General features: G+C 31.6%; 1 protein-coding gene and 1 long non-coding RNA gene across 3 annotated transcripts in view; both read right to left on the reverse strand.

Moving 5' to 3' along the window:
* Positions 1–2,125: 2,125 nt before the first annotated feature.
* Positions 2,126–16,904, reverse strand: part of LOC127708892 (uncharacterized) — a 59,040-nt gene continuing 44,261 nt past the window's right edge. Inside the window, exon 2 of the long non-coding RNA XR_007985423.1 lies at positions 2,126–5,770. This is a non-coding gene — a long non-coding RNA (uncharacterized LOC127708892). The remainder of the gene's footprint in view (positions 5,771–16,904) is intronic.
* Positions 2,126–16,904, reverse strand: part of LOC127708890 (uncharacterized) — a 33,724-nt gene continuing 18,945 nt past the window's right edge. The window contains exons 8-13 of one of the 2 annotated variants that reach the window (XM_052214051.1): positions 16,214–16,241; positions 15,845–15,871; positions 12,545–12,707; positions 10,307–10,442; positions 8,613–9,154; positions 2,126–7,270 (exon numbers count right to left, since the gene is read on the reverse strand). In XM_052214051.1, coding sequence (XP_052070011.1) covers positions 7,174–7,270; positions 8,613–9,154; positions 10,307–10,442; positions 12,545–12,707; positions 15,845–15,871; positions 16,214–16,241 — 993 coding nt within the window. In that variant the 3' untranslated portion in view covers positions 2,126–7,173. The remainder of the gene's footprint in view (positions 7,271–8,612; positions 9,155–10,306; positions 10,443–12,544; positions 12,708–15,844; positions 15,872–16,213; positions 16,242–16,904) is intronic. The other variant, XM_052214052.1, reaches the window with a different exon arrangement.

Consider the following 16,904-nt stretch of genomic DNA (forward strand, 5'->3'; position numbering starts at 1 on the left):
AGTGGCATAGCTTTCACTGAAGAAGTGAGGCAATGGACTGGGAGTCTCCTTTTTGGTAAAATAGGACTTACTTTAATGTTCATCAATCAATGTACAACAAAGCGATACATGTTGGTATCAACCCCAATTTTCAATATTTAATCTTTGTCCATTGTTGTGCAAATGTAAGATAAAACTAAATAATCTCCTTTTGTTCTTTAATTTTTAATAAATTGTGCTGCTCATCTGATTTGCTGAAGGTTACAGTTTCCTTTTAATATTTAGTTGGTGTTGCATTAATTATAGTTATGCTGAATCTAGAGGCAAAAATTTACCTCCCCTTGAAGGCTTTAAACACTGAGAAAAACTTCTATGTTCGGCAAGTTCTCCACAAGGATGCTACTACCGGTAATTATAAATTCACAGGAAAATATTCTGGTTTATATCTATAATGAAACAAATAAAAAACAGTATGACCATACAATGTTCTTTTTTCCCTCTTAATTTGGCAAGCGATGAGAACAAGAGTGTATGGGAGTTTTGTGTAAAATTGTGTTTGAAACTTTAATTGAAATATAAATCCTGTGTCAGATCTGTATTCTAATCCGATTGGGTTTGAAATGTTGCTATGGGAATACGATTTTTATTTTATTTTCAGAAAGACAAATTTTGTGCATGTACCAAGTCAGGCTATTGGGAATGTGTGTTCGTTGCTTTTTATACGACCTCAAAAAATTTTGCGGTCGTATATTGGTATAATGTCGTCGTCCGAAGACATTTGGTTTCCAGACAATAACTTTAGTATTTGTAAATAGAAATCTATGAAATTTAAACACAAGGTTTATAAGCACAAAAGGAAGGTTGGGATTGATTTTGGGGGTTATGGTCCCAACAGTTTAGGAATTAGGGGCCCAAATAAGCATTTTTCTACTTTCCAGACAATAACTTGTGGAACGGTGTATGGATCTCTCTCAAATTATACCACAAAGGGATGGTTAGGATTGGCTTTGGGGTGTTTTGGCTCAAACCGTTTAGGAATTAGGAATTCGCAACAGCATAGTGTATTGCACAAAAGCAAAAAATTGAATATAAATTCAAATCATAACCAATTCTAAGTTCTTTGATTACAGTTATTCTGTGTCAGAAACCTATTATGTGTCAAATATTGAATTACAATCCAAATTCAGACCTGTATCAAGCACGAATATTGTGTCCATTTTTGCCCCAACTGTTCAGGGTTGGACCTCTGCGGTCGTATCCAGCTGCGCTCGGTGAAGCAATTTATTGTTTTTGTTAGAACAACTATTTTTTCAGATGAGTTGAGGATTGATGGTAGGTGTGGTGTGTTGAACTGTCCAATTTCATTGGTAATTCCTGTTGCCCTTTTTATGTGATATTGTACATTGTACAGACCTCAGTCTATTGTTGAAGATGGTATGTTTTTGTCACTGGGTTGCTGTCTCATTGATGCATACCCCACATCACCTTTTATTCATAATATTGAAATAAGAGATTCAGTCAGTACTCTTAAGCAACATAACTTCATAAATATTTACAATAAAATCAATTATAACTGTTATAAATATTTCCTTTGAACTCGTCATTATAAAAGTATATTTTGTGTAAAGTTTTTATGATAAGTTTATGACACCAACATTAGTCGAATGGATAAAAATATAGGTAAAATTTTCACCAGCAGTTTCAAGATCAGCAACTACCTTTGCTCTGACTTAATGAATTAAAAATTCATCTGACCTATTTGCAATACAATTTATATAAGGGAGCTACCATTTGATTTTTATGGGGGCTAGGATGAAAAATTTTGTCCTGCATTTTTTTTTAAGTTGTAATCTGTCCTGCCTTTTTGTTTTTCACTCTATTCGGTCCTGCCTTTTTTTACCTAAATTGTTATCCTGCTTTTTTTTTTGAAGATGCTCATCCTGCCTTTTTTTTTACTCAAAACTATCCTGCCTTTTTTTTTCAAATTTCATCCTAGCCCCCCCCCCCCCCCCCCCCCCCCCCCCCCCCCCCTAAAAATAAAATGGTAGCTTCCTAAGGTTGGACCATTTTGCTGGAAGTATGACATACATAAAAGTTTGAAACAATACAAGGTGTTTCCAAAAAAAGAAATTGTTAATTGCCAATATTATTTGGTTACACATTTTATTATTGCAAAGCTGACAGCTGTTTATGAAAGTTATGGTTTACAGAATAAAAAATCAAATTTAGCACCACTGTTGCACAAAGATAGAGAACAAGTATTGATATGTAAAAGTTAAGGTTTTAAAATGTTTTACCTGATAATGTAAACAAGTAAAAGAAAACCATGTAAAAATAACACAACCTTTAAACATTCATTTAAAAACGTACATGTACAACAATTTATAAAACAAGAAGAAATCCCTGAAGTGTGAAGTAACTCGATAACAAAATGCATAGTGAAAAACAAGTATTGTAAATTCAGAAACATTTGTATTGTTTTTATTATTGTGAGAATTGCAATGGGATAGGTGTCTCAACTATAAAAACGTGTTATGGTTTTTTCCTAAAAAAATATTCTGATCCCCAATTTGATGAAAAAAAATATTGTGGTCAAGCAGATGACAAAAAAAATATTCTGAATCAGACAAAAAAAACATAAACCCCCTTGGAAGTTAAATGGTTGATCCCTTAATCTTGCATCTTTTTAACATTGTTCAACATTAGCAATAATAAATGTAAAATTTATGAATTTACAGCAGAGGTGGATTTAAGATGGGGTGTTTTCCCCTCACACTTATAGACCTTTATATGAGATAAATGCAAAGCCTTTAAACAAGCTGTCTTGCCAGAGCCTCCCTTTTTTCAAAATCCTAGATCCGCACCTGGACAGTTAAATGGGAACAAAAGCTTTTTTGAGGGCTATGTGCCAGCAGTGGTATCTAGTAAAGTATTGCTATATTTCTATCTTTTTTTACACTGGATGTTACATAAGCAACAACAATTATCTTTCTTTTTGTATATGATTTAAACACTAAGTTACAATTAAAAATCAGAACTGGTTATAGCAGCAAGTGCATTTGTTAGATTAAAAGCGATAGTTACATTTTGAATACAAATACCCCTAAAAATCAGAATTACAGACTAAAACTCTTGGCTACTCAGTATAAGATTGAGATAATTTCTGTTTTACATAATTGTTTAGCAGATGTTGTAACACCTGGCCACTAAAATTGATCTCAATAAAACAACTTTGTATCTGTTACTGGTTCAATTTTAGAGAGAAAGAGTGATAATAATACAATCATACAAAAATGATCAGGAATTTGATAATAATTTTTCAATGTTATAATTAAACTTTTTATAGAAAATAGGTCAAAGCAAAATATCAGTTTACCTTTAATCTGCATTAATAATTAGCCAGACCATAATCAAATTGCAGTCAAATATTTGCAAGTAAAAAAATTGAAACTGACAAACTGTTGAACAAATATCATTATTGAAATTCCCTGCAGACCCTTATATATTGTACCATGGAGCATTCTGAATAGGTTTTTTAAATAAAATTAGTTTTCAACGAGGTGCATTTATCATAGGGAAACTGCTTTGGTGTTACTAGAAAATACTTGGGCACCAGAAGGAAAAGCCTTTCAGAATTTGTTTAATTTTTTTTACAACATTGAAGATTTATGAAGTTTTTTAATGTTTTTCTTGCATAGTGAACATTTGGGTCTTTAAAAATAATCACATGATTAATTCTGGTTTAGATTCCTGTAATGGAATGTCATGAAAAACTTAAAAATATATCTTGACAATATTGCGTATGTATTTCATTTAAATATACCCTTTAAAAAACACAACCAATACCATAAAAAAACAAGCTAGCAAAATGTATGTACACATGTAAAGTTTTACAATTTTGTAGACATACACAAAAATAAAATTCATAAGATCTGACATTTTGATTTTAATAATTTGAACTGATATCCTGATTTTCTCATGTGTATAGAATCAAATATTTTTGCTATTGGCAATCAGTGTTTTCTTGGTCTTTTCAATGTTTTTAACATCTTTACATTATTCATGCATTTATTATGCTTCCTCTTGCATATTCATAAAAGTATTTCATTGTACTTATATTCTACTTCAACAAGTAACATTACAATAATTGATCATATTATTATAAATGGTAATATTACATGGAGATTGCAAAAAAATGTACAAAATTTGTGTATTCAAATTCAACGTTGAAAAAATCAGGATACACATTCAATTTCAGATATGTAAATGAATATAAGATAGACTCTAATATATAAAATATGTTCTCAAATGACAATCTTGTTATTTACATGAATTTATAAAAAGACACTTATAATGTTTCACCGACTAAAATCTACTAAAATACTGATCTATCACAACAAAACATTAAAGACACCAGATGATGCCATGAATTCATTATATATTTTCCTAAAAATGTATAAATATCATTTTAATATTCTTATCACAAAGACCTAATAATACTAGGTAGCATATTAATATTTTCTTTAAATTGATTAAAAGTTTTAAAACAGTTTTGGAAAACAGCTATGGTGAAATAAATATTGAGCTCATTTAATCAGCTACAATATTAATCAGGGGCAGATCCAGCCATTTATAAAAGGAAGGGGGGGGGGGTTCCTAACCCAGGATAAAGGGAGGGGGGGTTCCAACTATATGTCCCCATTCAAATGCACTGATCGTCAAAAAAAAGGGGGGTCCCAACCCCTGGATCCGCCACTGTTAATGTATAGATATGCTATATCAACTTTGTAATAAACAGGGATGGTTCCTGGACCCCCAAAACAATCATAAACATCCTTTTTATCAGAAAATTTTGTAAAAGTTATTTCAATGTCAGCTAATTAGTGTTAATACCATCCAAACTCCTTTTTCTACTAGGTGTAACTCCCCTTCCAATTCTCCCATCCTCCCTTTAAAATAAAGTTTGGTGGGTTCCCTCCCAAAATAAAGAGGCATGCACACTTCATTGATCACAATTGTGATTTACAAAAAGTTTAGATTGAAAATCAAATGATTGGTGACAGGCAAAAATTAGAATTATTGTCTTCATGTCAGAAACACTTAGGTAACTAACAGCTACAAACCCATGATTTTGCGCAAATTTATTTTATTTGTCAAACCCTTTTTTCCCTAGATATATGTACAAAATACTCTTACAACTGAAACATCTTAGGCTTCTGATGAAAGACATAACTATCTCATTTCTAAAATATTTCTTATACGGTCAGTTCTAAAAAAAATCTTTTTTCTACAAAACAAAAATGTTGTACTTTGATACAAAGTGATGAGATTCATCCATGCTGAACTTATAAGAAAAAAGTTCATATAAAACAATCTGATTAAAATACTAATATGCATTCAAGCTTTGCTTACAAGGATCTAATAACGCTCTATTTAATTTCAGTTGTGATTGATTGCTCATGTTGGTATTTAATGCCACTTTCATGTAATTTGGCTATACTATGGGAGCCATATTTAAGGTGGTACCAAACACCTTGACTAACATTAATTTGGCTCGTTTAATTTTCCTAAAATTTTGACAAAATGTTTACTTTGACCCTTTGACAAAAATATAAAAATTTCAAAAAATTTGAACCAACCACTTTATCAGAAAAATTTCTTTGGTTATATAGCAGTTTGACAAACCCTAATTTTGATCATTGAGAAGCTTAATATTTCCTTAACAATAGAACGTGATTAAAACGTTCAGCTGATTTTTACAGAGTTATCTCCCTGTAGTGTTATGTACCACCTTAATTGGTCTAGGAAGCCACTTTCTGTTGTAAAGACCTTTTTCGGATCCCTCAGCAGTTAGTAATAGTATAATGGTGAACTCCTTCAAAAATTTGGAGGCTGAAGTTTCATTAGTTGACAACATAATAATTATCAAAACTGAAAGTAGAAAGGATAGTTGTTTGATCCTTGCAAGGTAAGTGTCTGCACATGGTCAGTATTAAGTAGATGGGAATAGTTATAAAATATCAGACGAACATGATGAAAATGGAATATGATGCTAAGCTGTTATATATATCAGCAAGACACACTGAATTGTTATTATTTAACTATTTATGAGTAAGATATACAGCCTAATTGGTATTCTAAGGAAATACTTTAAAACTGTAAATTCAGAAATTATTGCAACGTTTTTATTTCTGTGAGTAATGCAACTCCTTGAGTATTGCTATAATAACTTGCATTCTGATATATGATACATAAATATGTATGAAGCTTTATCTAAAATTGCAATAATTAAACTTGCATTTTTGTTCATTCTTCAATAATCGCAATAATAAACGTACACAATAATTTCTGAATTTACAGTACATTTGTGGATTACTAGGACTACACTATGTAGATATTCAATAAAATGTTATTTCGTCCTAATTTGATAGATACATCAAAACCTAAAACCTTAAAAGTATCCATGAGAACAAGGTATTTGCACAAATCATTAAAAATAGCCTCAATGATCTTTTACAGTATGAAATTTCTTTACTATATAATATCAATCTTATTACAAACTGTTCACAAGGCTATCAGCACAAACATCTTACAACAACCTCCTGGGGGTCACATGTCAACTCCTGGTAATGAACCTTTACTGGCCAATCATATTCCTGCTTCCAGCTTTTTGGAAATATGATTATAAAAGGGAAATTACTGGTACAGTATCAACTTTATTATTTTGTGGAACTTTCATTTAAGAGCTGGGTTTTGATTGAATTAATGTTTTGTAACAAATATTCATGACCTAGAGTAATTGAAATGTGACCCAGTCAATATGGGATCTTTGTGCCTGAGGTGTAGTGAACGGCAAGCTAAAATGTCATTTTAATAAGACTGATACAATACAATAATGTCATTCAATTGTTATATTAAGAACAATGACAAGTACAGCAGACATTCAATCTAATAAACCTAATCTCCAAACACCCTTCTTTCTTAAAACATAGCCTAGCATGAATTGGTGAATGAGAGTAAACAAAGATCTAGGTTTAATCATATTTGTACACAGTCAAAGCTTTTTGCTACAAAAATAAAATCCCTGAAAAATTTGCACCAATAATCTCTCTGAAAAGATCTGTATATCACAATTTGCAGCTAGATAAAAATGTAAATTTTCAGCAGAAGACAGTTTGATTGATGACTCTGATATTAGACCTCTACTGGATCTGTTGCTTCCTCAGGATTAAAAGGTAACACCTCGTCTTCTGGTAAACTGTCAAGCTCATTGTTATCATTTTCTTCAGCACTGGAAAGGAAAATCACATCTTTTCAAAATGAAAGTTAAAACTCAGGTTTAAGAGTTCTGGATTGCAGATCTCTAATGGTAATGATACAGACTCGTGTCTTGTGAAATCTTGTTGAAGCACGATTTATTAATCTAAGAACATTTGAACATTTTTCTTTGGTCTATTCTTCAAAATTGAAGTAGAACTAGCAGTCCCTGTTTCATTTTTGGAAACAACTTTCCACCCCACTGAAGACTCAAAATTTTATGTCTTGTATAGAATTAAAGAAAAAATTACCAGTGAACCTTAATAATAATCAAACAAAATCTTATTCCTTCATGAATGTCCAAGTTTTCTTCAAGCAAAATTATATTTTAAGAAGAAAATAATTGTTATTTTGTGGATCAGGTAATTTTTGGAGTCAGAATATTTGCCCTTTTTTTGGTAATATAGGTATTACCCAACCATATTATCAAAAGTATTCCTTTTATTCATCATATTCTATTTTCTGTGTGAGAAATATTTTAAAATTCAACAATCCTTTATTAATATTTCATTTATATATATTTCACACAAAATATTCAATAGCTGAAAAAGTCATGACAGTAGATGCTTTAGAAAATGTAAGTCAGTATCATTGAGATGCCTTAAGTTAACAACACTGTTAAAACATTTTGCTGATTTAGAACAATTTTACTTGTAAGTGTTTTGTTTCCTCTAATTACCTAAATTTTAAAAAATATTAAATACATTAAAATTATCATCAAGTAAAAAATTCTTGAAGGACAAGATTGCTAAAGTTTCAAAGAAATTCAAATTTGTAAGGCTGCTGATTCTTTTTAATTTGTCATGATGAAAAAAAAACTATTCTATTTTATTTGCTCACATATTGCACAATTTCTTAGTACTATTAATCATGTTAATAGTATTAAAATAAGGAATTGAGGAATGCAAACACACCGCAAACATTAGTGTGACCAAACCAAACACAATATTAAAGCTTCAACTATAACCCACACTGATGAATATGATATCTATGATGAAATCATTTTTGGCATTGAGATAAGCTAACATTTTTCAAGATACTGTTAACTCAAAGACCTAATTTATTTTTCGAGAGTAGAAAAATAATGCGAATGTAAATCGTTATAAATTTCCATATATAAATACATCCAAGAAAATCTTGAAAATAAATTGCTGTGACGTCAAATAAAAAGGGCTTAGCGGGAAATAAAGTATTGTGAAAATAAATTAATTTACTGTATAAGTTACCTAAAAAAAAAACAAGCTAATTTTCTGAGATAAAATAGTTTAAAATATCTATTTAAAAAATTAAATTGTAGACATAAACAAGCAACATACTCAACATATAATGAGCTGTCTGAAGATGAGGCACTAGAACCTGGGTCCGGTGGAAGATCTGAAAGAAATGTGGACATGACTTTATTGTCACGGTCACTGTAAGAACTTGCAGGTGCATAAACTTCAGGTTTCGGTGAAGGATCATAATACCGTCCATTAGCAAAATAACCCTGTGAATTGTCCCTGGGGTATTGCGCAATATTAGTAGAGCTACGAACAAGCCGAGGATCATGCTTTTTCTGTTTTTTGGAAGTGAATGTGGTGAATGATGAATTGATCTGTGCATGCGGTAGAGTGGTGCTGCGATATTCCACAGGGACGGGAGTACTGCTATAATACCCAGTATCAGAGTGGTGAGACAGGGAACTTTGTTGACTATGATGAAATGGTTGATGATGATGGACAGGCCGTTCCTCTTCCTTTGTTATGTTGTTGAGTTGGGGCACGGCATATTGGTGAGATTTCTGTTGCTCAACAGGAACATCTATGTAAGAGATTTTGCTGACGGGTGTCTCATCTGACCCTCCAGACAGGTGATGATCCTACAAACAAAATAAGAGAATTTACTTACAGGTGAAACATCAGAGCCTTGAGACAGTGGTTGATCCTGCATATAAAATAATGAGAATTTACAGACAAGTGGCGTTTCCGACCCTTCAGGCAAGTAATTGATTGATTCATTGATTGGTTTTTAGCACCACTTTCAGCACTATTGTGCTTTTTTGTGGTGGTCAGTTTTTATTAATGGAGGAAGCTGGAGTGGCCAGAGAGAAATACCGACTTTCAGAGCAAAACTAACAATCCCAGTCAATTAAGATTGGAGTAGAGCGCACCTGCCACGTGCAGGATTTGGAAGTCACAACCGCAGTGTTGACAGGCTAGTGATGCAGTAGTTCGACTACTTAGACCACTCGGCCTCAGATGTCCCTCCACGCAAGTGTTGTTCCAATAATTTTAACTACATGTTCTTATTGGTGAAACTCTTTTTGATTCACTGGATTATCTGTTAGGGAATTCACTGACAATGTCTGTCATTTTATATTATATCATATCTCCCAAAATACTGTACACAGTAATTATTATGTATACCAATTATGCAATTTGTGAAGAATTTACCAAAATGGGAGATTAATTATTGCGATTTCAGGAAAATCTGCATTAAGATATATGTATCAGATATCAGAATGTAAATTCATAATATTGCAATTAATAAATATATATAATTGGCGCATTAATAGAAACCTTGCAATAATTTCTGAATTTATAGTATCAAACCTTTAGTTATTTCAACTGTCAAAGTTAAGATATTCCAGAAAAATAGTATAAGGAATCTCTTTCATTAAATTGAACATGTGATTGCTATAACTTTCTGAGCCGTTTTTTTTTTATTATTATAAAATTAAGGAGATGTGGTATGATTGCCAACTATCCATCACAGTTAAAATGACTTTGATGTTAGCAGTTGTATATCACCTTAGCTGTTTGTTTGAGCTTTTTTCTTTTGGCTATGGTGTTGCTAGTCTTTGACTTTGGCATTTCCCCCCCCCCCCCCCCCCCCCCCCCCCATTTTTTAATACTGATGTTTCTTGTAAAAAAGTTGGGAAAAATTCCACAGATCTTTTATTATTAAAATCCTTCAGACTGTTTTTGTATCAACATTTTTATGTTTCTTCTTAAGCAAACGAATATGATACCTGTACATCCATCTGGTAATCTTCTAACATTTGTTGTGCCCATTGAAGCAGTCCTGGGGCATCTGAAGGAATACTGGCTCTAGGGTCTGTTTTGTTTAATAGCACCAATACTCTACACAGCTGGTGAATTACACCTCTATATATATGTAAAATAGATAAAAAAGATCAGTCACTCTAAAAATAAAATTTTAATTATCAGTCACATCATATACCAAATGTTGCAATCTACATAGATTACATTACCAAGGATGTGTTCCTGTCATAGCCACACCCACACTCCTTTTTTAATTTAACATCAGCAATGGTGACACATCTTTACTTGTAACATGATAGGTACAACTAAAGGAGCAGAAACTCCTTATCCTTACACAGCAACTCATTTTTATCACCGTTTTCTTGGCAGATTATATGTTGCTCTATCAATAGTTTTCCGTGAAGTGTTTTATATAGATATAAGAAGATGTGGTATGACTGCCAATGAGATGACTCTCCATCCATATAGACTATTTTTCTCACTATCCTTTTTCTCTTGACAAAGAGATAATTTCTCAAGCAAAATTTTCAAAATGTTTTTTTTTTCTTCATTTTTTCTGCATTTTAATCATAAATGGACTAGGATTAATAGTTTTAAACGTCATTAACTTTGTTAAACTTGCATGTCATGTTACTTGGACAGAAGCTTCTAAAGTTTAAGTAATAGCATCTGTAGAAAAAATTCCAATTTTTTAAAATTCTTTTCATATTTTACTGATAAATGGACTTACAGCAAGGAGTGTCCTTTCCTAGATTTAGACATTTCAGTTTTACACCAGAAACTCTACACAAACATTTACGACAAAAAGGTCGAATTTTCTTTCCCAATTGTTAATTTTCCTTGTTTGGACGGTGAAGTTCCTCTGGCACCATCTTACGGTGTTTATATATCCCAATTCGTTCCTTATGCCGGTGTCTGTAGTGATGTTTTGGATTTCAATGAGTGTAATCTATGTATTACTGGTAAATTATTAAGTCAGGGATTTCATTTCAACAAATTACTTAAAAACCTTTACTAAATTCTTCCATAGATACAAAGATTTGGTTTGCAAGTTTGGTTGTACCTGTAAAATACTTATTTCAGACCGAATTGCACATCCTTAATTTTACGGTGATGTTGGCAGCACAGAAATTTATATACGATCCAGGTAAACTTATCAATCCTTTAAATAATCTTATTCTAAAATGTTACCAATTCAACACTGTAATCAGATCTTTGAATGTTGTTTTTATTGGTATAAATATTGATTTTGTTATCAGTAAATTAAAATCATACTAAATAGTTTTGTTATAAACATATGCACTTTAACGGTACTACAATCTGTCGATACCTTTATTTTGGCATTGCACAAGATCATGTTTTTCTCTGACTGTTAATGATGCCTTTTACTAAATCCATTGGATGTTGGATATGTACTGATTGATATTTTAGTCTTAGATACATGATTTTTTTTTCGTTAATTGTTATTGACTTTGAACGAGCTGTCAGTAACTGTGAGTACTCTCAGATCTGTACTAAAGTGTCATTTTTGTTGTTAGGGATGAGGGATGGATAAATACCCTGCCATGTCCGGTCTGTGTTTTTGTTTGATTATTCTGATTTGTATCGACCTGATGAGTTGAGCCTTTTCCAACTGATTTTTATAGTTTGTTGTGCTGTTACACCACTGTCCCACTCACAAACATGTTTAAACCTGCAACATTCTTTATGTGCCTGTCCCAAGTCAGGAGCCTGTAGTTCAGTGGTTGTCGTAGGTTCATGTCTGTCATATTTGTTTTTAGTTTATTGTTTTGTTATTAATTAGGCTGTTAGTTTTCTCAATTGAATTGTTTTTCATGTCAGGGTCTTTTATAGCCGACTATAAGGTATGGGTTTTTCTCATTGTTGAAGGCTGTACAGTTGCCAATAGTTGCTTACATCCACTTTATTTGAACTTTGGTGGATAATTGTCTCATTGGCAATCATACCACATCTCCTTATTTTTATATTATTTGTTGGCAGACAATAATACAATTTTACACTGACAGCAACAATCATAGGCAAGACACTTAGACACAGTGTTCTGTGGAACCCTTTATAAATTTTGTTTGTTCCATTTGTATCTTAAATGCTTTCCTTTTTTATTAAATGTCTGATTTGCTATACATTATGTCGATGTGTGGTTAGAATAAAATGTGCCTTTAGCTGACTGGACTAATTTTTACCTGTAGGTAGGAACACGTGGATCATTCAAATCCATGGATCGGAGTCGAGATCTGATATTGTTAAGTATAGCTAATAAGGTTGGTGCTTGTGGCATCAGTTTTTGTAGTTCTTTGTGGTAGTTTTCATTATCTATTGCACTGGATCCCATCAAAACATCATTCTCTAAAAATAGATAGATATTACAGTACAAAAGTAACCATGCAGTTCAAATACAAAAAACTAAAATATATTCATCATGTTCATATGCTAGTTCTATTTTTTTTCTGAATAAATGAAAATTGAAATTAAAACAAGAATATATGTTCATAGGGCACTATATCCTGCTCATACTAGAGGGTAGGAATGCCCTTTATCGTCAGGCGTCAAACGGTCATTTTCGGCTACCGTTAGCGTTAAGCTGGTTAAAATTTTAACGTGATTCGTCATAATATCTTTATCGTGATTCGTCAGAGGTCTCAAAAAATTACCGTTACCGTTATTATTGGAAAAAAATTAACGTGATTCGTCAAAAATAGTCGATATTTTTATCGTCTAAAGGAAAGTGTACATTTTATTGTCATGAACCAAAAATTACCGTTAACGTCATTTGGCAAGAATTTTTACCGTTGTCTGTCATGAAGGTACCCCCATTACAACCCTCATACTAGCACATTGCCATGTTCAGTCAACCATGAAATATGGTATGGACCTGAGTTCAACCTCAGTTTATGGTTGGAATTTGTGTGCCTCTATCTTTAGGTTAATGTATAGCGTTTTGTGGACTGTTAAAAAATTTTGCCAATTTTTTTTATTTTTTTATTTTTCCCTTCATGGTAGCTTCTATCTTCTCCCTTTGAGACTTGAGACTATTTAGTTTAGACCCTTTTTGTAATATTATAACTCCCCAAATATTTTTAATTTCTTGCTTTCACAGCCAGTGTTGATACAACCTTCCTTTTTTTAAATTCAATTTACAATACTCAGCATGGTATATTATATGAAAGGAAATTTTGTAAAGATCTGATAAAAAACACTAATTCACGACAATGTTCAAGCAACCTCTGTCAAAATCATGCAAATATAACCTCCAAATACCATGGTAATAAACAGATTATAATATAATATGAGCTATTACTAAATCAACTATTTCATATTATCGACTTTTGACTCTGGATTATATAATTTTTTGACAGGTTAGACATCCTAGAAATCTGCCAAGTAACAGCAACCAACAGAAAAAAATTCAAACACATAATCCGTGCAATTTGAGGGGAAAGTTTTCTGTTTTCTGATGATTTTATCGTGTTAAGAAAATATAAAGCAGTTAATTTTCCCCATAAATTGTATCGATTAAAAGCTTGATTTTACCTTTTTATGTTGCTCTTACTTGACCGAGTACCAGGATGTCTTATCACAGAGTAGGTAACCTGTCGAAAAAATATAAACTCCGGAGTCAAAAGTCGGTAATATTAAAAAGGTCTATTGCCTTTTGGTTATTCCTGTTGCTGTCTCATTGCACTATATCTATCATGTTTTATTTATTTATAAGTAAATACTAAACAAGAATGTGTCCATCGTACACGGATACCCAACTCGCACTATCATTTTCTATGTTCAGTGGACCGTGAAATTGGGGTCAAAATTCTTATTTGGCATTAAAATTAGAAAGATCATATCATAGGGAACATGTGTACTAAATTTCAAGTTGATAGGGCTTCAACTTCATCAAAAACGACCTTGACCAAAAAATTTAACCTGAAGTGGGACAGACAGACGGATGAACGAACGAACGAACGAACGGATTAACGAACAGACGCACAGACCGAAAAACATAACGCCCCTAGCTAGGTGGGGCAGAAAAATATTACTTCTAAAGAACTGCACACAGCATATACCGGTAATAACTGGTGGAAAAAAATCAGTTCTTAATAAACATGCAATATAAAGAAACAGGAAAAATTAAGATACAAATCATTCAAAAGATTTAGGATCTAATGGACAGAAAAGTTGATAATGAATATGGATGAGATATAACATGCTACAAGATATGAGTGATTACTTGTTTATTAAAGCTACATATGAGTACATGTGAACTGGTACATGTGTATGTTTACAAGGAAAATATATATACTATGTATACTAGAAAAATGCAAATTACAATATACATGATATCTCCCAGTACAAAATAAAACGACCAATCATTAGTTCTTTTTTTTTTATTAGGAATTAGAAAGCTATTGCATGTAATATGCTATTTATATGTTAACGTCAAACTGTGCACCCATTAAATATGTTTTTGAGAAAATTAGCATAATTATCTTTCCACATATCATAGCACTGCATTAGAAAACCGTATTTGCAAAAGCCTTGTATGAAATTAAGTCTTAAAACCAGAATATTACATTATGAAATGAAAATTTACGCAAATTAAACATTTGTTATCAAGGTTATTTCTTTCTATAAACTGTTTTATCACCAGCAATCCTGATTATTTATAAATTTTTGTCAGTACATGTATGAATAACACCATAAAATTTAATGTGATTATTTTTTTAGAAAACAGTCTTCATATTACACACACAAAAACAAATAAGCAACATTCTTATCAAACATGCTTGCTTCAAATGGAAGAAGAGGAAGACTGCAGATGTAAGCTATCAATTCATAAAGAGGAATGCTTAAAAATATAAATTTAAAACCTCAGATATCATCTTTTGCCTAAAATTTAAATTTTTTCTATGATAATGAGATTAAAAATGAAAATATTTTTTTTCAAACACATAAAAGATTTCAAGCATGCATTTCTTTACCAATAAGTGTAATACATGAAAGGTCATGTCTAAATAAAAATCTGGAAATTAAATGCTTTTATTAATACTATGGTTTCATTACTATTCAAGGGGTACTCATTTTCAAAGACAACTTAGGTTAAGATGAACCACTAAATTAAGTGTTTGACAAACAACAAATGTCTATATAGATGAAGGCTTGTATGCAGTATTTGTCAAATCTATGAAATTAAGTTTTTAACATCTTTAAGAATATACATTATTTCCCATTCAGGAAATTTGGTACATTATATATTGTACGTTGTATTCACAAAATAATTGAATCAACAATAGATAAACAGTTATGGGTGTGGTAAACTATAATTTTCCTTAAATATTACATTTGACAAACTACAAGGATGTATTTATGACCTAATATCAGATGGTAAGTATTATAAATAATGATTATGAAATGCTAGAAAACTGGGTCATGTGGAATTCAAGTAGCATTATAACTGGTGCGTGCTAAAACTGTCAAATTGAATTTTATACCATCTTTTTGCTCTTTCTTTACCCTTCCTGTTAAAATAATCACACTAATACATTCAAATGTTTAATAAAACTGTTTACTAAGATAACCAACAATCTTGTTAATTTTCTGAGCTAATTTTTTTTAAATTATGAAATATTACTGATGTAATGTGACTTTAAGTCATGTTAAAACCTTTGAAACTGATTTTTTTTAACCCTCTAACCCTCCCCCTCCTTTCTCTAAAGTTTAAGTTCCATATTAACTTACATCTTCTCTAATTAAATTCACTTTATATGGATATATTCAGTTAAATTTGAACACCACTATAACTACAGTATGTTCTGTTCCAAGGATAACAGAACCTCAAAGTAAAAAATATTGAAACTTACCAAAGCCTTTATTGTCAAACACTGGTATCTGAAATGAATTGATAAACCATGATTTTTTTTTAATACTTTTAGTACATACATACTTTCAATTGAAACCAATAACTAGTTATAATCATGAAAAAGTCATGGTCATCTGTTATGTTAAAACATAGATAGCAGAGAAAGTATGCCACTATTCTGCCTACAATTTATCAATAAAAGCTGGTTGTTGAATAAATGGGCAGAATTTATAAAGAGCCTCCGGGCAATCAAAAATTGAAGTTAAAAGACAGATAACATCATGGCAAAAATAAACAAGACACAAAGATAAACAAACATCAAGAAAAACAAAGCCCACAAGTGTGAACTCGGGTATTCAGGAAGGGTAAGCAGTTTCTACTCCACTACTGCCACCAGTCATGTTGTTAATGGCAAGTAAAGATCCAGTACTAAGTGTCATTCAGATGACTTTATTAATGAGGCTATTAATGCTGATTTTTTAAATTATTTTTTAACAAACAGCTAAATATTATACTTCTTTCAAATATAGAAAAATATTCAACGAGTGATCGAACAACACATTAATTCACGAATGCGTGTAGCGCATGAGCTAATTATCTGTGTTGTTCGGTCACGAGTTGAATATTTTTCAATATTTGAATTCTTTGATTAGTTATTCTTTTAATAACATTGACAATGAGCTTTTTAATGG

The sequence above is a fragment of the Mytilus californianus genome, unplaced genomic scaffold (assembly GCF_021869535.1).
Source record: "Mytilus californianus isolate M0D057914Y unplaced genomic scaffold, xbMytCali1.0.p SCAF_7, whole genome shotgun sequence".
In the NCBI taxonomy this organism is placed as follows: domain Eukaryota; kingdom Metazoa; phylum Mollusca; class Bivalvia; order Mytilida; family Mytilidae; genus Mytilus; species Mytilus californianus.